This window comes from Beauveria bassiana (assembly GCF_000280675.1).
Source record: "Beauveria bassiana ARSEF 2860 unplaced genomic scaffold BBA_S00004, whole genome shotgun sequence".
Taxonomy (NCBI): Eukaryota; Fungi; Ascomycota; class Sordariomycetes; order Hypocreales; family Cordycipitaceae; genus Beauveria; species Beauveria bassiana.
In genome coordinates, this window is record NW_007930839.1 from 1,953 (window position 1) to 25,584 (window position 23,632).

A 23,632-nucleotide genomic window follows, 5' to 3' on the forward strand; every position below is an offset into this window, starting at 1 on the left:
AGAGAGAGAGCAAAAAGGAAGCAAATCAGATGGCACATATTAATATCGGGCCACTGATCAGTTCTGGAGCTCAAACAAGGTTCTCTCCACAGTGGAGGCAGGGCATCCGCACTTGCACCACCAGGTCATCAACTAATTCGCCATGTTTGGCCAATCTATACCCTGTATGTATGCAACTTATAGGTAATTATAGGCTATAGCTAGCAAGGTCCCATCAAGTTCCTTTGGTGTCATGGATGTGCCGCTTTTTATAATCCATTAATATGAGTTAGTTCCGGCTCTTGTCTGCCCCCCCACTCATGGGGGCAGTCAGCACTTGGGCCAGTACTGCGGCAGTCGCTGGATAAATAGGTACTCTGCCCTGTCCCTTTGGAATGGCAACATGAGATTGTGTAGCAATCATGCCTATTCAGCCTCTTCAGTCTTGTTATTAGCCAAGGACAAGTCGCTTCTTCTTTCTGGCAGCGAGCCCATTTTCCGCCTGATCAGCTGGTCTATTCAGGGCGCGCCAGCCGCATCACCGGGAATATGAACTCGCAAGCCATCTCCGAAAAGGTGTCAGCCACAGGCGCTGCCACTCGCGACCAAGATTCCTCATCAGTCGAGGCGTCGTCGGCATCACCACCATCATCATCCTTGGAATCACGAAAAGCGCGCGACGACTTGCGCCGCTTTGAGCAGAACCACCGAAACGACCCGAACCTGCCGCCCGAGAAGCTCGCCGCCGTCCACGATGCGCTCGCCCACAACAATGCCAGGGAAATCGCCGAGACGGATGCGCTCCTCAGCGAAAACTCGCCGTACGAGGAGGTACGCGCGGCAGTCCGCAACACCGATGGCGGCGAGGTCGCAAATACGCTCCGCGCCTGGATCCTGGGCATGATTTTCGTCACCATTGGCGCAGGTCTCAACATGTTTCTGAGCATGAGGTACGAGCACCATTTTATCCCCGCCACGGCGCGGCGCAACGAGGTCCTCTTGCTAACAACGGCCCCCTTCTGCCGAGGATATTAGGAGCCCTGCGATTGCTTTTCAGGCCATCATCATTCAGCTCCTCGTCTACCCGATTGGTTGCTTCTGGGCGCGGGTGGTGCCGATGCGCAAATTCCGTACCTTTGGCGTCGAGTGGACGTTCAACACGGGCCCCTTTACCATCAAGGAGCACACCGTCATCACCCTCATGGCCAATGTCTCGTTTGGGTACGCCTACAGCACAGACGCGCTGCTCGCGCTGCAGGGGAAGCCGTTTTACGACAAGAATCTCGGCTGGGGCTTCTCGCTGCTCTTCACCCTGAGCTCGCAGCTCATTGGCATCTCGTTTGCGGGCGTTTTTCGCCGTTTCCTCGTCTGGCCGGCGGCGATGCTGTGGCCGGCGCAATTCTCCAGCACCACGCTCTTCTATGCGCTCCACGATCGGAGCAGCAAGGGAGCAGCAAACGCGAATGGGTGGCAGATTAGCAGATACAGCTGGTTCTGTCTGGCGGGTTTGGCCATGTTTGTGTACTACTGGTTTCCTGCCGTCATCTTTCAGGGACTGGCCGTTTTTTCATTTCCAACCTGGATCAGGCCCGAAAATGTCGTCGTCAACCAGCTATTTGGAGGATATTCTGGGCTGTCTCTGCTTCCCATCACCTTCGACTGGACCTATGTCACTGCGTACCTCGGCAACCCGCTTCTCGCGCCGACGCTCTCTCATGTCAATTCGCTAGTCGGCCTGTTTTGCTTCATGGTCATGCCCATCATCGGCATCACTTACAGCGGGGCGCTATGGTCAAAATATCTGCCCATGGTCACGTCACAAGTGTACGACAATACCCAACAAGCCTACCAGGTGAACAAGATTCTCGGCCCCGGCTTCGCGTTTGACGAGAAGAACTACAAAGAGTACTCGCCCTTGTTTCTGACACCTGCGCTGGCACTCAACTATGGCCTGTCCTTTGCGGCACTTATTTCTACCCTTGTGCATACGGGTCTGTTCCACGGCAAGGAAATCTGGCATCGATTTCGCTCGTCACGCAATCAGGAGCCAGATGTTCACCTGAAGCTCATGAAGAAATATGAAGAGGCTCCTGATTGGTGGTACGGAGCGCTCTTCTTGGTCTCGCTCGCGTTGGGCTTGGCAACCACGTTGGCCTACGACTCACAGCTCCCATGGTGGGCATTCTTGGTCTCGCTTTTCCTGGCGCTGATCTTTATGATCCCTAGCTCCATGATTCTGGCCGTGTCCAACATTGCCATTAGCTTGAATGTCCTCTCTGCTTTCTTGGCAGGCTTCATGATTCCGGGGAGGCCTATTGGAGTCATGATCTTCAAAGTCTTTAGCGTCATCACTCTCGGCCAGGCGCAGACATACTCGAGTGATTTGAAACTTGGCCACTACATGAAGATTCCCCCCAAGGTGACTTTTTGGTGTCAGGTCATTCCCACCATATGGGCCGTATTTGTGCAGATTGCCGTCATGAATTGGACGCTCGGGCACATTGAAAATGCCTGCGACAACAAGCAAAAGGACCACTTCACCTGCCCCAACGGCCGCGCATTCTTCTCCTCCAGCATCGTATGGGGCGTCATTGGCCCGCGGCGCATGTTTGGCGTCGGTGGCATGTACAGCCATTTTAACTGGTTCTGGCTCGGCGGCGCTGCGCTCCCCGTCGTCTTTTACCTCCTCATCAACAGGGCCGGCATCAAGTTCTTTCGCCATTTCAACGCGCCCATCATGTTTGGGTCGATGGCCTGGCTTCCACCAGCCACACCGCTCAGTTTCTCTTCCTGGGCTATTGTCGGCCTCGTATTCAACAAATGGATTCACAACCGCTTCAACGGTTGGTGGTTGACCTACAACTACATTACAGCGTCGGCTCTCGACGCAGGCTTGATATTGAGCACCGTCATTATATTCTTTGCCATCACATTGCCGGGAGTTCCGATTCCACAGTGGTGGGGCAACGTCGCCGTAGCAAATACCCTTGATGCCTCTTATGCTGCGATACTTGAAATGGTGCCAAAGAATGGCACATTTGGACCAGAGACGTGGTAACCTCGACAGATGCCACATTTCCAACGAACATTCAATGCACATATTTCGAATACACAAGTTCAGATACACAAATTCTAAATACACAAATTTCGGATACACAAATTCGAATATACAAATATCAAATATACACATACTCAATACATACGATTCCTGTATGTACAAAGACATGGTACACCTTCGACGTAGCATCAACTTGACCATCGCCGCGCGTCACATGTTCTAAACATGTACGGGCTTGCCGACCTGGGGCGACTTATCAATGCTACATGTTCTGTTGCACTGAGCCCCCGCTGGCAAAAGATTGTAAAGCATCTCGATCCACTGCACATTTTGAAAGGCCTCGCCGCCTTCGCGCATCTGACCCGTCCACACACCCCCGTCGCTCCACGCATTGAGCAAGACGTAGCTGGGGTCGCGCGGCGCCTGAAACGTCTGCGTGTGGCTCTGCACGCCGTCGACGCTAAACGTGGTGCGGCCCGGCGTCCAATCGAGGCGGTGCGTGATCCAGTCGGACCAGCAACGGCCGTTGGGCAGCGTGGCCGCGTACGCGGCGCCCGTGATCAAGGTGCCGTCCTCGAGGTACGACGGCTGGTTGGTGTAGTGGATCGCCGTGGCGGCCGACTCGCGCGTCAGCATCTCGACATCGCTCTCCTGCACGTCGCGGAGGCGCTTGGCGCCCAAGTAGGTAAAGACGGAGGTGCACGCGCCGGGCGAGCCGTGCGTGCGGGCGAGCATCCGGACGGAGGCGTGGTCGAGCTTGTGGATGGATTGGAGCTCGGCGGCGGTCTGGAAGCCGGGCAGGCGCGAGGTGCGCATTGTCAGAAAGGTGTCGTGTCTCTGGTGGTCGCGGCGGCCGCCCGGGTTGTGCTCAATATACAGGTTATTGTACGTCACAACCATGGGAAACGTCTTGTTGGCGTTGGTCCAGTGCTGAGGGGCCCAGAAGTCGGTAAACGGGTGGCTCCAGTCGAACAGAGAGCACGTCACATTGGCATTGAGGTTCCCGTCGACCTCTCGAATGATTGGGGGTACGCCGGCGCAGCGCGACAGAGAGCGAAAGTCCCAGAATCCATGGTTTTGGTAGTAGGTTGGAAAGCGGCCGTCGGTTACGTAGCAATCGCATTGAGAGTCGTCGACGACTTGAGCGGAAGCCAGGCTGACAATGGCCGCTAGAACGGAGACGAGGGATATGGTAAACACTGGCATGGTCGAGATGCCGAGATCGGTATCGGATGCAACTCTCCATGATTTGGCAATCTGCTGGCATTTTGTACCCGTACGCAAGGCATGTTGCCGAGTTTGAAATAGGCGATCGCAATTCTCGTCCCTGGTCGGTTTGTCAAGAAATCAAGTTGACAGCTCATTAGCAACCAATTGTTGGAAAAAATTTCAAGTGGTGGTGATATCAACACTTTGGTTTCCAAGGATTAGACAGTGTGCCATGCACCAGGGATCCTAGCAGTAATTTACGCGCGACTGCATAGACACGGGTGACAGTATGGTCCACGACGAGCACGTCGCCTAAATCATTGACTTTTGTGAGATGGTTTTCCGCGGGCAAGGAAATTGTCAACATACACAGCATTATATCATAACTTGTGGCGATGGCATGCTATTGATAATATTGGCATAGACTATGATGCGATTCGCCACGCACATCTCCGACAATACGATTGAAAAAATACAAGAGTCGTACTGTTCAATCTAATTTAATTGTTGTCATGACAATATTTCCGGATTGAAAGGTTTACTGGGTGTTTTGATCCTTGTATATGCGGCTCGATGGAAATAGCAAGTCCCGACGAGACAATATATCTGGGGGCAATTGCCAATTAATGTCGGAGAAAATTATTATTTACATGGTCAGCTTTTGTACGCGGTCGTGCGGGACCAGATAAGCTTTGCAGCAGTGCAATCCTTAACCGGGGTCTGTTATTAACCATAGTCTATAACTGTTACCAATAGTTGCAGCCTTGCGGCTATTAGAAAACCACAGGTCACTCAGCAAGCTCACAAACCACCATCAGGGTGTATGGAACATTGGCTAGTAGGACACAATCATAATTTCCATGATTATAATTATATGGTTTTTATTTCTACAGTTGGCCATGCTTGCGATGTGGTGATGATTGTGGTTCTTCTCGGATTGAGCTAGTTTTGCAGGCACCGAAACTTGGCATGTGGCAGGGGTTGTGGTCTCGTCCTATTTCTTGGGTCAGGCCGCCGCAGGCCCCCAAAAGATGGCGGACTTGTGAAAGCTTCCTCAAGGTTCGGACCCGATCACCGCTGCCGATCATGACAGAGTTTCCGCTGATAACAAAAGCACGAAAGCAAAGAAAAAAAAAATCATCACGGGCGTGTAGCGATTTCCATCGATCAGCTTGGATGCAGGTGCCCCCAAGTACCGGGCTCCGCTGAGAATAAGTTGTTGTCATTGCCGGAATAGTGCGGCGGGCTGCCGGGTTCTTTGGCCAGCCCGAGAGCGGATAGGGGGTGGCGGCAACCGAGTCACCGAACTGGGTCGGTCCCCCACGACTCCACGAGGCACTGAAGAGTCAAGACTACAAGACTAAGTGAAAATGATGACAGACGAGAGGATATACGGAATAAGGTCAGTAGAGGGACTTATCACAAGCTTTGCCGCGTATTTGGCACATGCTTGCACTGGTGATCACTGATCAGTCAATGGTTACTTAGTAAGTGGGTGACATTTGATGATTGCAGGCTGTGCTGTAGTTGATTCAGCGGCTACATATCGACTTGATGATGGCTTTTGTCTCGGATGACGGGCGTTGACGCCGGAAACATTGCTGTACCAGTAAATAGGTAACTACCTAATTAGGGGTGCGCCCGCCACGCCACATTGTCTCTGCCCTGTCACACTGTTGACTCTGCATCGGCAGCGCCGCCCAGGTCGCCCTCTGGCCCTCTAACATTGTCCCTCGCACACACAATAGGGAACCAGCTGAAAGGCTTAACTAGCTCGTTAGTGCCCATCCAACGTTGGACAGAGCAAGTTGTGGTGGCACGTGTGGTAGCCGCAGTGAATTTTTCTCTCTCTCTCTCTCCCAAACAAGGCTGGGCTATGTGGATAAAAGACTGGATGATGGGTGGCTAGGATGGGCTTACTCGCTTCTATACGCGTACTCGTAATTGTACTCTAGACCTGGAAACGTATTTTAGCCGAGCGCTGCTACTTGTGGATACTGCCATGTATTTATGCTACAGTCTTCAGTAGATATTTTAAAGGGGAATTTGGCTTCTCGGTGTCGCATGCTATCAATCGCCCCGAATTTCTCCACATCCAAAGTCCGCAAACTATCTCATTTTCTCTTTTTTTCTTTGGGGCGGCAAGATCTGTGCTGGATGTACCAGTAAAATCGTCAAGTGTCTCGCAACACCCAGTCTACACGTCACTGTTCAGTAGGTAGTCAATAGTGACCGACAACGTGAAGAGCAAAATGCAACAGTGACACGCTCCCTATCCTACTGGGCACGCAAAACGTGACTGCAGTTGACGTAGCGGACTTAGCATCTGGCCCATGATTTATTCTACACGTAGCGTACCTCTTTGGACTCGTTCGCGGACCCGCCATCAGATGCCAAGTAACTTGCCAACTTGCCTAGCCAAAGTATGTATGGAGTAGGAGCTGATACTGGGCCAAGAAAGTGTATCAGCCCTTGAACCCCAGGGCTCGTGTGCTGGAGCTACTTTCTCGCCCACTGTTGTGCTCCGAGACCCCGCCTATCCCGCCTTGCCCGCATCTCGGGGTTCTTATTTTCTTTTGGGCCATAATTTGGTCGGAATTGATCCACCCGTTGCTGACCCAGCGTTTCGGGTCCTCGTCTACTTTAATAAACTTCTCGGCTGCCTGTTCTTTGCGAGCTATTTCGTTTCTTCTTCCTCATATCGTTCGTTGTCCCCGTTCGTGGACCCCCCCGACGTATATTTTATCCTGGCTGGCCAGCTTGTTTACTCGGGCAAGGCTCAACCCGCGATAACCAGCCCGCTGCGTTTGTACACCCTGAAAACTAAACTCTTGCAACCTCTCTCTTGGCGGCGCATTTTTCTCCTACCGCAAAGAAACAATACACACTTCTTTTTTTTTTTTTACAAAAAAGCTGCCGCGCTTTGGCGCCGCGTCATTCTCATCCATCATGTCCTTTGTGTATGGAATGACGGGCAGCAACGACGCCACTGCTGCAAAGTATGGTGTCGCCAACACTAGTCCGCATTACAACCCAGACGACGTCGATAACCACGACATTTCCACCGAAGACGACGCGCAAAATGACAGCTCGCCTGCCGAAACCGTCGGCAAGGCTGATCTCGATGACACTGCCGAGATGAACCGTCGCACGTCCGTTGTCCAAGCCCTTGCGCGAAGCTACTCGCGTGCCTCGGGTACCGCCGGCGGCAATCCGTTTCTGGCCGGCCCCGACTCGCCTCTGAATCCCAGCTCGCCCAACTTTTCCGGTCGCGAGTGGGCAAAGGCCATTGTCGAGCTCGTCTCGCACGAAGGGTCCGCCTTTCGCACAGCCGGCATCTGCTTCCAGAACCTCAACGTCCATGGCTTCGGCACCGCCGCCGACTACCAAAAGGATGTTGGCAATGTCTGGCTCTCTGCCATGGGCAGCATTCGCGATCTAGTCACAAACAACAAGCAGCGCATCGATATTCTTCGCAACTTTGATGGCATCGTTCGCCGCGGCGAAATGGTAGTCGTTCTTGGCCCGCCCGGTTCTGGCTGTTCCACCTTGCTAAAGGCCATCTCTGGCGAGATGAATGGCATTTACGTGAATGACGAGTCCTATCTTAACTACCAAGGTGAGTTTGCTGCGTCTCCTTCATTTTTTTTTGCGACGGTGCCACGTGGGTGCGCAACCAGCTGGGGGCCTTGGTTCTCTCTAGCTTTGGTGTTCCAGATCAAGTGAGACCTTGAGGGTCGTAGCTCGCCCGGTGCGCTGCGACTGGTTCATTATTGGGGCAGCGCGACATTGTCGCAGATGGACGGCCCCGAATAAAGCCCAAAAACTAACAGGGGTTTTCTGCACAGGTATCGGAGCCAAGGAGATGCACAAGCACCATCGCGGAGAAGCCATTTACACTGCCGAAGTTGACGTCCACTTCCCCCAACTGTCGGTCGGCGATACTCTCACATTTGCCGCCCGTGCCCGTCAGCCGCGCCAGCTGCCCCAGGGCTTAAATCGGAATGAATTCGCAAACCATCTTCGGGAAGTCGTCATGGCCATGTTTGGCATTTCACACACTGTCAACACCAAAGTCGGCAACGAATATGTCCGTGGTGTTTCTGGTGGTGAACGAAAGCGTGTGACAATCGCCGAGGCCGCCCTGTCCGGCGCACCCCTCCAGTGCTGGGATAACTCGACTCGCGGTCTGGACTCGGCCAACGCCATTGAGTTTTGCAAAACACTCCGTCTTCAGACCGAGCTCTTTGGCAGCACAGCTTGCGTCTCGATTTACCAGTCCCCTCAGACCGCGTACGATTTGTTTGACAAGGCCTGTGTTCTCTACGAAGGCCGTCAGATCTTCTTTGGCAACGCCAATGCCGCCAAGCAATACTTTATCGATCTTGGCTTCGAATGTCCAGCCCGTCAGACCACGCCAGACTTTTTGACGTCCATGACCTCGTCACTCGAGATCATCATCCGCCCTGGATTTGAAGGGCGCACTCCCCGCACGCCTGACGAGTTTGCCACTGCCTGGAGGAACAGTGCCAACTACAAGGCTCTGCAGGCCGAGATTGAGGAATACAAGACAAGCCATCCCATTGGCGGTGCCGATGCCGAGGTCTTCCGTGCGCACAAACAGGCTCAGCAAGCCAAGGGTCAGCGCCCAAAATCTCCCTTTACACTGTCGTACTCTCAGCAAATTCAGCTTTGCCTGTGGCGTGGCTGGAAGCGTCTCACCGGCGACCCCAGTCTCACTGTTGGCATGCTGGTCGGAAACTTTATAATGGCCCTCATCATTGGCTCCGTCTTCTACAACCTCCAGAAGAATTCTTCTAGCTTTTTCCAGCGCGGTTCCCTTTTGTTTTTCGCCTGTCTCATGAACGCTTTCGCCAGTGCGCTGGAGATTCTGACACTTTATGCTCAGCGTCCCATCGTGGAGAAGCATTCGCGCTACGCTTTCTATCATCCATCTGCCGAGGCCGTCTCGTCTATGCTTTGCGATTTGCCATATAAACTTGTCAACGGTGTCATCTTCAACCTGGTCATCTACTTCATGACAAACCTGCGGCGTGAGCCAGGGCACTTTTTCTTCTTCCTGCTCATCTCATACGCCACAGTCCTGGTCATGTCCATGATCTTTCGTACGATTGGTTCCGCGACTCGGACATTGTTCCAAGCGCTTGTGCCTGCCGCCATTCTTATTCTCGCATTGGTCATCTTTACCGGCTTTGTTCTGCCAACGAGATATATGCTCGGATGGTGCAGATGGATAGGCTATATCAACCCGCTGTCCTATGCTTTCGAAGCGCTTCTCGTCAACGAGTTTCACAGCCAAGAGTTTCCATGCACCGACTTTGTGCCCAACCCAAATGTTGCCGGCTATGAGAATATCACTGGAGACCATCGCGTCTGCAGCACCATTGGCGCTATTCAGGGCCGTACCAGTGTCAACGGTGACCGTTATGCTGAAATGGCTTTTGGATATAAATGGGAGCACCGGTGGCGCAATTTCGGTATTGTCATCGCATTCATCGTCTTCTTCCTTACTTGTTACATGATTGCCGCCGAATTCGTTTCTGAGAAGAAGTCAAAGGGCGAAGTTCTCGTGTATCGTCGGGGCCACAAGCCGGTGGCTGCCGAGGCTGCCGAGAAGAAGCACGACCCTGAAGCTGCCATGGCAAACATTGGCCCTGTCGTTACAGCTGAGCTGAGCCGAGGTCAGGACGGTGGCCTGCTACAGAAGCAGACCTCTGTGTTCCAATGGCACGACGTTTGCTACGATGTCAAGATCAAGAGCGAAACACGCCGAATCCTGGATCACGTTGATGGCTGGGTCAAGCCCGGCACGCTCACCGCGCTGATGGGTGTCTCTGGCGCAGGCAAGACGACACTGCTAGATTGCTTGGCTGACCGTGTCAATGTTGGTGTCTTGACTGGTGAAATGTTTGTCGATGGCAAACCTCGCGATACATCTTTCCAGCGCAAGACTGGCTATGTGCAACAACAGGATCTCCATCTCCAGACAACGACGGTCCGCGAAGCCCTCATATTTTCCGCCGTTCTTCGCCAGCCTGCCCACGTGCCGAGAGCGGAGAAGGTGGCGTATGTCAACGAAGTCATCAAGCTGCTGGAAATGGAGGAGTATGCTGACGCAGTTGTCGGTGTACCCGGTGAGGGTCTCAACGTCGAACAGCGAAAGCGCCTCACAATTGGTGTTGAGCTCGCTGCTAAACCACCTCTATTGCTCTTTGTTGATGAGCCCACGTCTGGTCTTGATTCGCAAACTTCTTGGGCCATCTTGGATCTGCTGGAGAAACTTACCAAGGCCGGCCAAGCTATCCTTTGTACTATCCACCAGCCGTCCGCCATGCTCTTCCAACGTTTCGACCGTCTTCTGTTCCTGGCCAAGGGTGGCAGGACTGTGTATTTCGGCGAAATTGGCGAAAGCTCAAAGACTATGACCGACTACTTTACTCGCTACAGCAAAAAGGAATGCCCTGAAGCAGCCAACCCTGCTGAATGGATGCTGGAGGTAATTGGTGCTGCTCCCGGCTCGCACACCGATCTCGATTGGTTCCAGACCTGGCGCAACAGCCCCGAATACAGCGAGGTGCAGCAGGAACTGGAAAACATCAAAGTCGAGAAGCTGCAGGAAGCCGAATCTCTGGCTGGATCATCGCCGATTCACGAGGACCCTAACAGCTACCGTGAATTCGCCGCCCCTTACTCGGTTCAACTGAAAGAGTGCATTCATCGTGTCTTCCAGCAGTACTGGCGCATGCCCGTCTACATCTATTCCAAGACGGCTCTCTGTACGCTGGTGGCCCTTTTCGTTGGCTTCGTCTTCTTCCGGGCCCCCAACAGTGTTCAAGGCTTGCAGAACCAAATGTTTGCCATTTTCCAGCTTCTTACCGTCTTTGGACAAATTGTGCAACAGTCTATGCCGCAGTTTGTGATTCAGCGGTCACTCTACGAAGTACGTGAGCGCCCTTCCAAGGTCTATTCCTGGAAGGTCTTTATGCTCGCCCAGATCATTGTGGAACTCCCTTGGAATTCTCTCATGGCCGTCATTATGTACTTTGCCTGGTACTACCCAGTCGGTCTGTACCGCAACGCTGAACCTACTGGTCAGGTCACAGAGCGTGGTGCCCTCATGTTTCTCTATCTTCTCATGTTTCTTCTTTTCACGGGTACCTTTTCCACCATGATTATTGCTGGTTTCGAAACAGCGGAAGCTGGTGGAAACATTGCCAATCTCATGTTCACGCTTTGCCTCATCTTCTGTGGTGTCCTCGCCAACGAGAACAGTCTTCCTGGCTTTTGGCACTGGATGCTCACAGTTTCGCCTTTTCGGTACATGATATCGGGCATGTTGGCGGTTGCCGTAGCCAATACGAATGTCGTCTGCGCCGACAATGAAATCGTCACTCTGCAGCCACTCGGGGGCACTTGCCAGGAGTATCTGGGAGCCTACATTGACAAGGTCGGCGGGCACTTGCTCGACGAGAATGCCACCAAGGACTGCCAATTCTGCACGATTTCAGACACAAACACCTATCTTGCCGGCGTCAACAGTTACTACAAGGACAGATGGCGCAACTTTGGAGTCCTGTGGGTCTACGTCATCTTTAACATTGCCGCTGCACTGTTTATTTATTGGCTTGCGCGGGTGCCGAAGAAGGGTAGCCTGAAGAATAACAAGGAGGAAGCGAAGAAGGGTTCAGTTTCCGAGGTGACGAAGCAGTCTGAAAAGACGGCGGAGAAGGAGAAGAGTTAACGTTTCAATATTTCATGTTTATTGTTTGAATTGCTTTTTTTTTTCTCATTTTAAAACGGCATTTTGATATATCCATATACTAGACTTTACTATGGCAAAGCTCTAGACTTTGTAATAGACTTTATACACTTGTCATACATTTGACGCATGTTATATTTTTGTTTATATTATACACTATTGTTTATTACATATGGCCATCACAACGTATTCTATCCTGATTAAATCCACTTATCCATTCATCTGCCACTTGACATCATTTTTTAGCGTCTGAATCTACTTTTACTGCGAATCGTTTTGCCGTGAACAAGCAGCAAAACAGGTGCCAGAGTAAGAGCGAGGCCGACAAAGCCAAGCAGACTGCTAGCCCAGTCGTAGTCCAATCTCTCATACATGGGCTTGGCGGCCAGTGGCAAAAAAGCAGCAAAAGCGTTTTCACCAAATGCAACAGCCGCGATTGCGCTAGCTGCAAAGGCCGAATAGGCGTCTGTAATGTAGATGGTGGCAGCGTTGATGATGATCATGCTGGCAAACCCAACAAGCGCCAGCCCAATGGCCGTCACGATCCAGTGCGGCTGGTGTATGCTCCATCCGTACATGAACAGCCCCCCCGCGAGGGCAATGGGCGTCGCGGGGATGGACAGCTGCAGAATGGCTTCCGGCACGGGGTCGCCCGGCTTTTCGGCGTTGCGATGGGCGCTCGCAATGTAAATGTGCCGCTGAATCATGCACACGCCAAAGCCGAGGATCTGGCCGATGCCGACGGCGCTCTGGACGAGGCCGCCCTGGTACGCCGGCCAGCCAAAGGCGGAGCTGAAGACGAGGGGGATCGACTGCGTAAAGATGAAGACGAGGCCAAAGGCAAAGGAGGACCAGAGGGTAAAGAGGGCAATGGGCAGCTCGGTGGTGAGGAACACGGCGGAACGCGTCGTGACAGAATAAAAGTCGTGCAGGGCCTTGCTGGCGTTTCCCGGCCCCTCGTCATCGTCGTCGTCGCTGTTAGAGTCGCTGGGGAAGTATTTGGCGTAGAGGACGGATCCTCGCGTTTCTTTGAGAAGTAGAAAGACGGCGGGAAGTAATGCGCCGCTTAATATGAGCTCAATCCAGAATACCCTGCCCAATAATCTTGTTGGAATGAGATGAACACGACAAAGGGAGGGGAGGGGGGGGGGGGGGGGGGGGGCGGTCACCAGCGCCAGTCAAGAGGCTCAATCAGGGCGCCCAGTACGGGACCCATGGTGACGCCAAAGATGAGCGAAAACACGTAGCAGGTGAGCGGCAAGGCGCGTTCGTGGATATGCGGAAACATGTTGGCGGCAATGGCGTCGGCGGCGCTCTGCAGCGTGCCGCCCGAGGCGCCGGCAATGACGCGGCAAACGACCAGTGTGGCAAAGTTGTGAGCCAGCGCCTGTGGAATGAGAAATATCGTAAACAGCACATGACAAGTCTATGAAAAATATTCATTAGCAATGTTTTCTTTTTTTTTTCTTTTTTTTTCTTTTTCTTTTTACCAGATAAACTCTTCGCACGCCGTACGTGTCCATTAGTGGCAGCGTGGCCAGGGGAATAAAGGCGGCTGCGGCATTCCAAGCCGTGACGGAGAGAAAGTTGTATTCAAAAATGTCGTTGCCGAGGTTGAATTCATCGGAAATGATGTCGGCGGCCGTGGTGATGGATGTTGCGTTGAGGCCGACTATAAAAGTGACGGTGGAGGCGGTCAATACGACGGTCCATTTCTTGCGCGCCGGCCATGTGTATGGGTTGCCGTAATGAGTGTCCCATTCTGGCGAGAGCTCTTGGCGCATTTTTTTTTCCTTTCTTTTTCTTTTTTCTTCTTTTTTTTTTTTCAGTAAAGGCAATCTGTCTCGCAATATATGTCGAAATTGTCCAAGTCTAAAAGGAATAAGAAATGCGAATGAGATGATGATGGAATTGACGGCCGTGTGTGTGGAATGCGTCACGTGCTCTCTCTCTATCTTGTTGGTTGACTCGAGTCGTCAAGTTTTTCTTATTCCAGATAATGTCTCATGGCAGAAGCGAGATGCATGTTTGTTGGTACTATTGGTTTGTATTATTGGATTCTTGTGGTTGTTTATTCTCATAAAGTAAGACGGGTCTCCACTGTTGCATAACTGACAGTTGCATAATCCACTGTTTGCTGCCGTATGCGTCGAAACTTTGCTGCTTCAATTTCGCAGCTTTTACGTCATTCATATTCAGAGCAAGTCCGGCAGAAAAGCTGGCTTGGCAAAGTTGGAGAGGGGGTCATTTTATAACGGGATTTGAATGGCAAGATGATAGATATACGGACTCGACAGCACGGATAGATCCACGATGGAACATGGCGTCGTTGCCAAGCCGATCTTGCCAAGCCGATTCAGCCACCCGAACCACGCAGCCGAGACACACGCGCCCAGGGCCCCTGCCATTGACAAGTAATATATCGCTAAGACAACTCTATATTACACCAAACGCGCTACTTATTTACTCCTCTGGCGGGGCTTTCGTATCGCTACCCGCAAACAAGTCTCGCACCTTTTCCGTGCAATTCTGACCAGCCGCAAGCGCCCTGCGGCCGTAAAACTGCTCATCAATCCATCCTACCCACTCCGGCGCCGCCGCCTCCGTCGTAGCCGAGTGCTCCTGGCCCGCGTACAGGCGCAGATGGACCTCGTTGCCCGCCTCGCAGGACCTCTTCCACGCCTTCCGCGTCGTGTTCATCAGCACCGACGTGTCGGCCTCGCCCTGGACCACCAGCACCGGCGCCGGGGACCTGTCCCCCTGCGCGGCGCTATTATTACTCTGCCACGCGAGCATCTCGGGCCGGCCCCGCGCGAGCTCGGTCGCGTTGATGATTTGCGTGAAGTTGAGTCCGGAGACCATGGCAAACATGCCGCTGATGCATACTTGCATGCGCTCGGCTAGGTGCAGCCGCTTCTGCATGTCTAGCGCCACAAAGCTGCTGCTGCTGCTGCTGCTGTTGCTGCTGCTGTTGCTGCTGCTGTTGTTGAGTGACGGCAGCGCGCGCTGCAGGGCAAACGGAAAGTAGGTAAAGTAGCCAAGCAGCGCGGGAGTGGGCTTGCCGAGGCTACCAAGGAACATGTCGACGACGTACGTGGCCGGCGCAATAGCCACCGTGCCCAAGTAGCTTGTGTCGTTCTTCACAAAGGAGCTCTCGGCGAGCTTCCACGCGGCGCCGCCGCCTTGCGAGTGGCCGGCGGCCATCCACTCGTCGGCCAGGACAGCTCCGAGCACGCGCCGGGCGGCACGGACCGAGTAGTACACGTCGTTGATGTGCGCGCGGTGCGAGAGGTACTTGTGGCTGGTGTAGTTGCTGCCGAGCCCCGCGTAGTCGGTCGCGACCACGGCATAGCCGCGCTGCACGAGCGGCTGCCACGTGCCGTAGTCGTACATGTTGGGCCCGTTGGACGGCGCGCAGCCGGCAAAGAGGCCAATGGTGCCGTGCGCCCACGCCACGACTGGCAGCTTCTGCTGTTGCTGCTGCTTGCCGCCCTCCAGCTGCTGCTGCTGCTGTTGCTGTTGCTGCTGCTGTTGCTGTTGCTGCTGCCGCGCATAGTTGCTGCCCTGCGGTAGGGCTATAAACGCCGTGGCCGGCACAATGGCCCCGTCGAGGTCGCGAGACGTGTATTGTAGACGAAACAGGCTCGTGCCCGAGCTGACAGTACGGTCGTTGGCGTTGAGCGTTTCAAACTTGAGCACCTCGCCGGGCGGCAGGCTGGTGCTAAAGTTGTCCGCCGTGGCGTAAAAGCCGCTGTCAAAGTCGAGGCCGACGGCGGTAATGTCGGCCGGCACGGCCAGGTTGATTGCCTTTTGGCATTCCTCACCACATCCGTAGGCTGGATATGTGGCTTCTGGTAGGAAAAAGTTGGCAACTTGGTCTGCAGCCGTCACTGCGGCGACAGTTACCAAACATGTCCATGTCTTGACGTGCATGATTCCGTTGATTGCTGCTTCTGCTGCTGCTGCTGCTGCTGATGTGGTGAATCAATCATCATCATCATCATCACAAGTACATGGAAATTGGCTTTGGGTCCTTTTATAGATATTTCCCACAAAACATTTTGTGACGGGTAATAGCCCCATCTCAGCTTGCAACTTGTGCATTCGTCATCAAATGTTGGTGAAGCTGCCGCAGCAAGAATAGCGCCGGCTTTAACAAGGTTCTGGTCAGTGGCCGCCTTTCAGAGTTCAGGTGCCCCGGGCGGATTAGTATCGCTTGCCGGGGTCGCCATCAGCCAATACACACTTTCTCGGGAGAAAAAAAGAAGCATCGGGATTGTGATGTAATCGGGAAAATGAGATGCAGTGATGAAAAACCGGCCGATCATCCCGGTCTATTGGTACAGCGCCAAGGCTGTGTACAGAGGGCTAGTGCCGGACAAGTCCGTGCCTGGTCGCCGCACATCCGGTCGCTGCCCGCGGCATGCCGGGTTCCTCGCGCCCGATCGCTACGGCCGCTAGCACAACATTTGGTGGCTGGGCGGTCGGGCTGTATTAAGGGTCGCCGCTCGGTCTAGACAGTACGCTTAGACAAAGGGCAGCAATTGGCCAACTTTTGTTATGAAAGACCGAGGCTATAACTTTTCTCTTCGTTAGTACTAGCCAATAATCCAAGCTTACTAGGTAATTTCTTCGGCCGCCACAATCGAGCTCCCCGATAATCCGCGCCATCCAGTACCATAATAGTCAACGGTTGTTGATTTCTTATTATTAACGAGTTGAAATTTCAACGAGTTTATCATCTTTCTTATTGAGACTTGGTCCACATTAAAGTTACAATTCCGCGAAGGGGTGGCTCCGAATGAGCCATCTCTTGACTAAAAGCGAGCGTCATTCAAAATTAGACCAGGCATTTGTACATGTCTAATCTTGTGACATATGCCTAATAAATGACAACTGCTTTGATCTTGTCCCGGTTCCACAGCTCGTATCTCGGTACTAGCCCAATTACACAAGAGAACTCGGCACGTGGCCGCGCCGCTAGGTGCTAGAGCCCTGTAGAAACGTGTAAGCCAAGATGGAGATTGACTTTGCAGGGTCCTAATAGTGTTGGGAGTCGACCCTGGAACTTGCAAACTTGGCGTACAAGCACAAGACTGTGGCCAAGCAAGCTATGCCCAATGTATTTGCATTCGTGTTGTATTTACGGTGCTGCCTCCTTTCTTCCCTTGCCTTCGTCTTGCACTCGTCGATGCCGTGCTTTACAAGGTGATCTTGCAACTTGCAGCTCTCTGCGGTATGCAAATTCAACTTGGCAGGGCGTATACTTTACGACTGTGTTGAAGACGGATACCCTCAAATATGGAAGAAAAGGGGTCACGCAATGCAGTAGCAATTCTCTTTCAACTTCCTTTGCAGTTATTCCGCGGTTTGGGGCGTCGAGCTTCCCTCATCCGACTTCTCGTCGCTACTCTGCTCGCTGTGGCTCTATATCAGCTGTTACCACACGAAGCAAAGGTATTTCTATTGAGTCAACCTACAACTGCGCGCTGCAGCTCGGCGCAGCTAGATGCCAACTTGTCATGCCGGGCAGATGTGAAGCATGTAGAAATCCCCAACATATTGAACTTGGTCTACGTCTTGTCTGACCCCATCGATGGCACATTTCCCCTGCAGTTCAGCGACTTCCTCTCCGTCTATGCGGCTTGGCATCACTGGCAGCCAAATGTCATCTACCTTCACACCAATGTCGAGGCCAACAGCACCGCCGTGCGCCGTGCGCAGACTGGCGAGGCAGGCAAATGGGCCAAGCGCGTCTTTGCGATTCCAGGTATCGTCATCAATACAGTGCCCGTGCCTACGCATGCAAGAAATGGCTTGAGAATCAAGGGCATGGAGCACAAGTCCGACTTTGTTCGAGTTCAAGCTGTACACGATTTCGGTGGCGTCTACATTGACATGGACGTTCACACCCTCAAGGATCTGAAGCCCTTGAGGGAGTCGGGCTACAGCGCAGTCGTTGGCAGGCAGACGGATGGATGGATCAACAGCGGGACATTCATGTCTGAGAAGCAAGGGCGCATGATCAAGCTCTGGAAAGACCGCATGCATGCGACGTACAATGGCTGGTGGACGACACACAGCAACAAGGCCTTGACCCAGATCGGCAAGGAGCTGGCCAAAGAGCCCTGCTCAATGCTCACATTAAGACCTTCTGCATTTGCGCCCATGGGATGGAGGTCCTTTGATACGGAGCGACTGTTTGCCAACCACTTTGAACCACGGGCAATCTCTTTTGACAAGGACGGCGGCCTGCCCGCGTACCCGGAGGACTATGAAAAGCCCCGAAATTCCCTGACGACTTGGGCGCAAGACTGGAGGTGTACATTTCTACTGCATGCTTTCTCTCCGAAAAAGGAGAGAAACGGTGTCAAGAACAATGGTATTACGCCGCGCTTCGTCGTAGAGAGGAGGAGTAACTTTGCGCGTGCTGTATACCCAATGGTCAGAAGCATGTATGCAAAAGGACTCATTGATAAGGATGATCTAGAATTAGGCAATGATTGACTTTGAATAGTATTCACGTTACATCATTCCATAACAACTTATTTATGCCAGTTTCTTTTCATCGTGGATGCTGGCAGATTGGAACAGCTTACTACCAGGAACCATTATATTTGGTTTACCCCCTGATATCGATTCGTTTCCTCCCATAAATGGCATCTTCTTATTGATATTTTTAGTTTGCTACTTTGCTAATAAATTGGCCCGCGACTGTATCACTTGCTTTTCTACTGATCCTCAAGAGCGGTTGATCCGACTGATGAATCTGGGGACGTCGCTAGCGCTACGTTTTCCTCAGCTTTACGTTTCGAAACTACTTCTGCGTCGTGTGAGTTGTCACCATTACGAAATCTTCCCAATTTGAGAGCATACATCTCGCAAGCGCAAAATACGGCGAGCTGTGGTCACTTGTCAAGGGACCAATGGACGTAGCCATGAGTCTTACACGACACCTGTGCCACAGCCCGATCAACCGAGACGCCCCGACACAGTAATCAAAGCACTGCCAATTGAGGGAGGAAACGAAACGGAAGGATTGATTAGACGGATAGTTTAGCCCCTGTGCTTACTTGATGTATGACATCACAGAACTCTATGTAATGCGGCACCAGGCACCAGGCTGCGCCGACATGACATCGCCCTGCATCGGCAATATCGCAACACATGCCCCAATGCAGCAATTCCGAAGCACAAAGATCGCGGAGCGCGGGCCAACCGGCACCGCAAGGCTGAGACCGAGAGACTAGTTTTCTAGTAACGGTCATCGGTCAGCCACCAGATTGGTTTAAAAAAAAAAAAAAAGAAAAGGATATGGCTGGTTACGATACAACACCCAGCTTTTCAGCTATAAACAAAATTCCTTCGAGATTGGCATCACTTACATCATGTTTGTGATAATTGACAACACATCCTCGTTCTTTTTTTGGCATTAACAGGAATCTGCGCCCGGGCGTAGCTGAACGACAAATTCATCTTGGCATTCTCACTCCAAGTTTGTCACGCACATGTTGTATACACCGAGACTCCCCTTTGTTTGTCAATGACTGTATAGTATCTTTCAAGTATCCTATTGTATTCAGATGCTACCGTAAGACGCGGTGGATCCGTTGTCCGAGTTGGAGACCGTCTTTGAGATGCCGTATTTCGTATGGTAAAACCGATGATCCGTGAGAGCACGATAGTCCGTGAGAGCACAATGATCTCGACTCACTTGAGAAGGTATAAATAAGGCAAGATTCCTCTTCGATTAAATGTTTTCCTTTACGAATCAAAGTTATACTTTAGCCTCGACAGTAAAATCAACACCACTTCAAGGTACGCTTTCCCAAACTCGAGGCCACACTTTCACCATCCACTGGCTGACACACTTTTCAGTTTCCAAAAAAAAAAACCGTCTCCCGCCCAACATGAAGTTCTCCCTCGTCGCAGTCGCTCTTGTCTCGACCGTCTCCGCCTTCTGCTGGGACTCCGTTACTTGCCACAACGGCGGCAACGCCCTGTGCAGCACGGTGTGCGTCCGCCAGGGCAACCCCAGAGGCGGCCGCTGCTTGCCCCGCGACGGCTGCCCCGGCAAATCCATCTGCGCATGCTACCCCAACAAGCGCAGCAACGATGAGGGTGCCGTCACGGTCAAAGCCGCCGCCGCCGACGACGACGACGACGCCGAGGCACGGCTCTGGGAGGAGGAGGTCCGGTCCGGTATTGCTCCGTACGTTGCTGAGAGGGACCTGGACCGGCGCGAGGTGCGCGAGGCGGCCATCGAGGCGGCCCTTCGCGACGTGTCCGGCACAGACGACGAGCACGCCGGCGAGGCGGCGCCGCCGGCGCTTCTCGCTACGCGCAGCGCCTGTTGCAGCTTGCTTCCGCCGGCCAAGGGGCTCTGCTGCGAGGCTCATTGCTCGTATATTGGAAAACCGGGCGGTCAGTGCCAGGACAGGGGCAAAGGCGAAGTGTGCTACTGCAACTAGCACTGTCCTCTCTCTGGGTTGTCGGGAATACTTTGTCGTATCCTGTACAGAAGCTTGAGCCCATCTTGGTATAGCAACAAAGTCTACAAGAGTCAATGAAATGTCTGCATAACATTCCACGTGTAAAGGCTGTCGACGCGTAATGTGTTTGAAATGTCTGACACGTCCCACGGCTTACACTCGCAAAGATCGTTCTTGCGCCGCAAATTGTGTGCGTTTCCTAAAGCAACTTGCGTCTAGCTGCCCTACTTGCCACTGTGTTGGAGTCGCCCGAAATTCGCAAGGCCGTGTCAAATAAGAGACTCCAAAGGCTCTCTCACTGCGTAGGAAGGTAGTTTGGTTCTACTGAGACAGCGGCAGTCATACCAAGGCAGCAGTGCAAGTGTAACGTTTAGTCACCTCTGCAAGCATATTCGCGAGGAATACATCGCATTGGCCTGACCTGCGAGAGTAGTCATAGGGATAGGTTGTGCCTGGAATATGCAAAAGGGATGGTTTGTAGCGAAATATATTCCATGTGAATGCATAAAAAAGTCATACAATAAAGCCAATATTCTTTTCCAGTCCAACTCCGCGCTAAATAACAAACAAACATGTTATATCAAACATGTTCTTCAATGTCATCTTCCCTTATAAAACAAGTCTTTCCGTTTGGTATATCCATTCATAAATCCGTCTTGAATCAAACACAAGCTCTCATTTGAGCCGCTTTTCAGTCATCGCCGTCGCTGTCTGTCGCAGTGGCTTCCTCAAGCGCATTCTCGTCCTCGCCATCCATGTCGTCACTGTCATCGCTGTCGTCGTCCGCATTCAGGCCCGGCACCGACTTCCAGTGCACATAGTCGTTGACGAGCCAGCGTTTGCTGACGGGCAGTTGGTACGGATCAAAGGGAAAGTAGGGGTCGAGCTGGTGAAAGCTCTCCTCCTGGCCGTCGTAGCCAGCATCGCGGAGCGCACCGCCTGTCGCGTATGTAGAGGACAGAAACTGCGTGAGACGCACACGCTTGTTGCTCTCCACCAGCGGGTAGACGTACATAAAGTTGAGACGATGGGCCAGCTTGGCGAATTCTTCGACAATGACGGGCGCGCACACCTTAAGTGGGTTCAGCTTGCCAAAGATTTGGATAGAGAGGTCCTTGCGCGAGCTGCCAATCCACTCGAGATCCTGGCCGATATACGAGGCTGCGTCGTCAACGTCCACAGTATCCGGGGCCCCCACGACAAGGTCCTGCCAGCGGAAGCAAAAAATGTATAGCGTGGCTTGCACAAGGCTGTAGTAGGGATGAAATCGCTTCAGATCGGGCCCGCGGCAGATGGGCTCGTACTTGCGACGGTACTGCTCAAGGTACTGCAGCAACAGCGAGAAGATGGTGCGCACCAGGCTGCAAGGCACCAGAGCGCCACGCGCGACGAAGCTAGCGAGGTAGGCGGCGGCGGCTTGCTTCAGCACGTTGGGTGTGTTGCTCTGAAAAGCTGTAGCAATGAGCTGCCCGCAGAACGCATCGGTAAGGCGTTGATGCTGCTGTGCGAAATGGAAAATGAGGAACTGTGTGTGGCGGGATTTATATGTTGGCAGAACCATGTGATCAAACTCGCGGAGGATAATAGTAAAGGCGTCAAATGCTTTGTCTGAGCCTGGGTTAAGAAAGTAAGGCGTGTAATACTGGAACAGAGTATCAAGGACAGCATCCATTTTTTCGACGTTTTCCTTGACAGTCTTGATTCTCGTAGCTTCCTTGTCAAAGTCTAGATCTTCGCTGTCAACAGACTCATTATCGCTGTCGTCCAGCTCGTCTTGTTCCCAGTCGGAAGTGGTGTGAGAGTTTTCGCGGAGTGCAAAAAGCACGGCAGTTGTGATATCATCGTCAATGTCCTCAAGGTCCAGCTGCATTTGCGAATCGATCTTGACTACACGGTTAAGGATGATGTCGAGGATTTCATCCTGCAGACTGGGCACGTATTCTTTGACCTTGAGCAAGTTGTTGATATACGCCATGTGTATTTGCACCGAGTCATCCGGAAAGGGAAACTTGGCGCTCAACAGGCTCTCGAGGACGCCCACCGCTGAAGGGAACATTTGCAGAAGATACTGCAGCGTGGAGTGCAGGCGTTGACGCATGGTCTCGCGGTTGACCTCTGGAAAGTCGGGGACACACCAGGACGATTGGCGCGTCAGCTGAAACTTGTCCACAATCATGGACAGCACGGCGCCGATGTAGGAGCCCTGCGCGCTGACAAGAGCGGCGAGAAAGTGCGTAAAGGACTTGACAAAGGCGTCGTCTCTGCCGAGCCATGAGCACTGCAGGATCACGCGCACGAGGCCGTTGCAATCTCTGTTCTTGAGAATAGGGACGCAGCTCGTCAGAGCCATGACGTAGACTTGGAGCTCGTGCGGCTTGAGGGTGTCATCGTCCTCGCCGACGACAGGGGGCAGATAGCGCTGCTTGTCATTGGCAAACATGTCTTTGAGAGTGTCATACTGGCCATCGCTGCCGTGGAGGTGGCCCTCGAGGGCGTTCCGCACTTCGAGCTTGACCTCTTCCATTGTGCGGCGGCCGACCTCGTATGTTACGTTTCGAATGTCGTCGAAAAAGACTTTGCGTCGCTTCGTCGGACTGTCGGGCGCTTCGGGCGTGTTCGAATCCGCCTCATGCCGATATTTGCGGCGGCCCAGGACAGAGGCAGTCTTGAGGATAGACTTGACGGGCGTCAGGTTCTGCGACACAGAGCCAGGCAAAACTCTGGCGGCGGGAGAGAACGGTCGCATGGGGTATGTAATCTTGCGTTTCTTTTTGCTGTTCGCTGTCGGCCTTTATCTTCTTTTCGCCGTGCACACACTATGCGGTGCCTGGGCAATATTTCTGTCTTCCCTGGGTAGATGCGGCTTGCCGTTTGATTTTTTTTCCCCAGCGACGTTTGGGCGGCTAAGGTCTAGGCATGTAGAAGAATCACTGCGTTTTAAGAGAGGCCATGTAGATGTTTTCATAATAATGCAAGCAGACAAGAGGCATAGGATAGTCCCGCAGCGTGCATTTGTCTCCAGGATGCTGTATGGCGGTGGGAACAGAGACAAGCAGCTGTCTGGATGGAGGGCGGGAGAGTGAACTGAGACGCTCTGTGGCTGACGATCTTGAA

At 52.8% G+C, this 23,632-nt stretch overlaps 8 protein-coding genes across 8 annotated transcripts; 4 read left to right on the top strand and 4 right to left on the bottom strand.

The window, feature by feature from the left end:
• Window positions 1-528: 528 nt before the first annotated feature.
• Window positions 529-3,037, top strand: BBA_01779 (OPT family small oligopeptide transporter; the record flags this gene model as incomplete). Its single annotated transcript, XM_008596876.1, has 2 exons — window positions 529-929; window positions 1,015-3,037. The coding sequence occupies 2 exons, from the start codon at window positions 529-531 to the stop codon at window positions 3,035-3,037; spliced, it is 2,424 nt and encodes an 807-aa protein (XP_008595098.1).
• Window positions 3,038-3,256: 219 nt separating this feature from the next.
• Window positions 3,257-4,622, bottom strand: BBA_01780 (putative xylanase 1; the record flags this gene model as incomplete). Its single annotated transcript, XM_008596877.1, has 3 exons — window positions 3,257-4,364; window positions 4,450-4,558; window positions 4,616-4,622. The coding sequence occupies 3 exons, from the start codon at window positions 4,620-4,622 to the stop codon at window positions 3,257-3,259; spliced, it is 1,224 nt and encodes a 407-aa protein (XP_008595099.1).
• A 2,573-nt stretch (window positions 4,623-7,195) lies between these two features.
• Window positions 7,196-12,008, top strand: BBA_01781 (ABC-2 type transporter; the record flags this gene model as incomplete). Its single annotated transcript, XM_008596878.1, has 2 exons — window positions 7,196-7,865; window positions 8,095-12,008. 2 exons carry the CDS (start codon window positions 7,196-7,198, stop codon window positions 12,006-12,008), a joined length of 4,584 nt encoding a protein of 1,527 aa, XP_008595100.1.
• Window positions 12,009-12,268: 260 nt separating this feature from the next.
• On the bottom strand, window positions 12,269-13,810 carry BBA_01782 (MFS multidrug transporter; the record flags this gene model as incomplete). The annotated part of the gene is made up of 3 exons (XM_008596879.1): window positions 12,269-13,118; window positions 13,196-13,452; window positions 13,517-13,810. The coding sequence occupies 3 exons, from the start codon at window positions 13,808-13,810 to the stop codon at window positions 12,269-12,271; spliced, it is 1,401 nt and encodes a 466-aa protein (XP_008595101.1).
• Window positions 13,811-14,489: 679 nt separating this feature from the next.
• BBA_01783 (secretory lipase) lies at window positions 14,490-15,959 on the bottom strand (the record flags this gene model as incomplete). The annotated part of the gene is made up of 1 exon (XM_008596880.1): window positions 14,490-15,959. One exon carries the CDS (start codon window positions 15,957-15,959, stop codon window positions 14,490-14,492), a length of 1,470 nt encoding a protein of 489 aa, XP_008595102.1.
• Window positions 15,960-17,327: 1,368 nt separating this feature from the next.
• On the top strand, window positions 17,328-18,533 carry BBA_01784 (glycosyl transferase; the record flags this gene model as incomplete). The annotated part of the gene is made up of 1 exon (XM_008596881.1): window positions 17,328-18,533. The coding sequence occupies one exon, from the start codon at window positions 17,328-17,330 to the stop codon at window positions 18,531-18,533; it is 1,206 nt and encodes a 401-aa protein (XP_008595103.1).
• Window positions 18,534-19,936: 1,403 nt separating this feature from the next.
• BBA_01785 (Defensin domain protein) lies at window positions 19,937-20,497 on the top strand (the record flags this gene model as incomplete). Its single annotated transcript, XM_008596882.1, has 1 exon — window positions 19,937-20,497. The coding sequence occupies one exon, from the start codon at window positions 19,937-19,939 to the stop codon at window positions 20,495-20,497; it is 561 nt and encodes a 186-aa protein (XP_008595104.1).
• A 712-nt stretch (window positions 20,498-21,209) lies between these two features.
• Window positions 21,210-23,264, bottom strand: BBA_01786 (RNA polymerase I specific transcription initiation factor RRN3; the record flags this gene model as incomplete). Its single annotated transcript, XM_008596883.1, has 1 exon — window positions 21,210-23,264. The coding sequence occupies one exon, from the start codon at window positions 23,262-23,264 to the stop codon at window positions 21,210-21,212; it is 2,055 nt and encodes a 684-aa protein (XP_008595105.1).
• Between the last annotated feature and the right edge of the window lie 368 nt (window positions 23,265-23,632).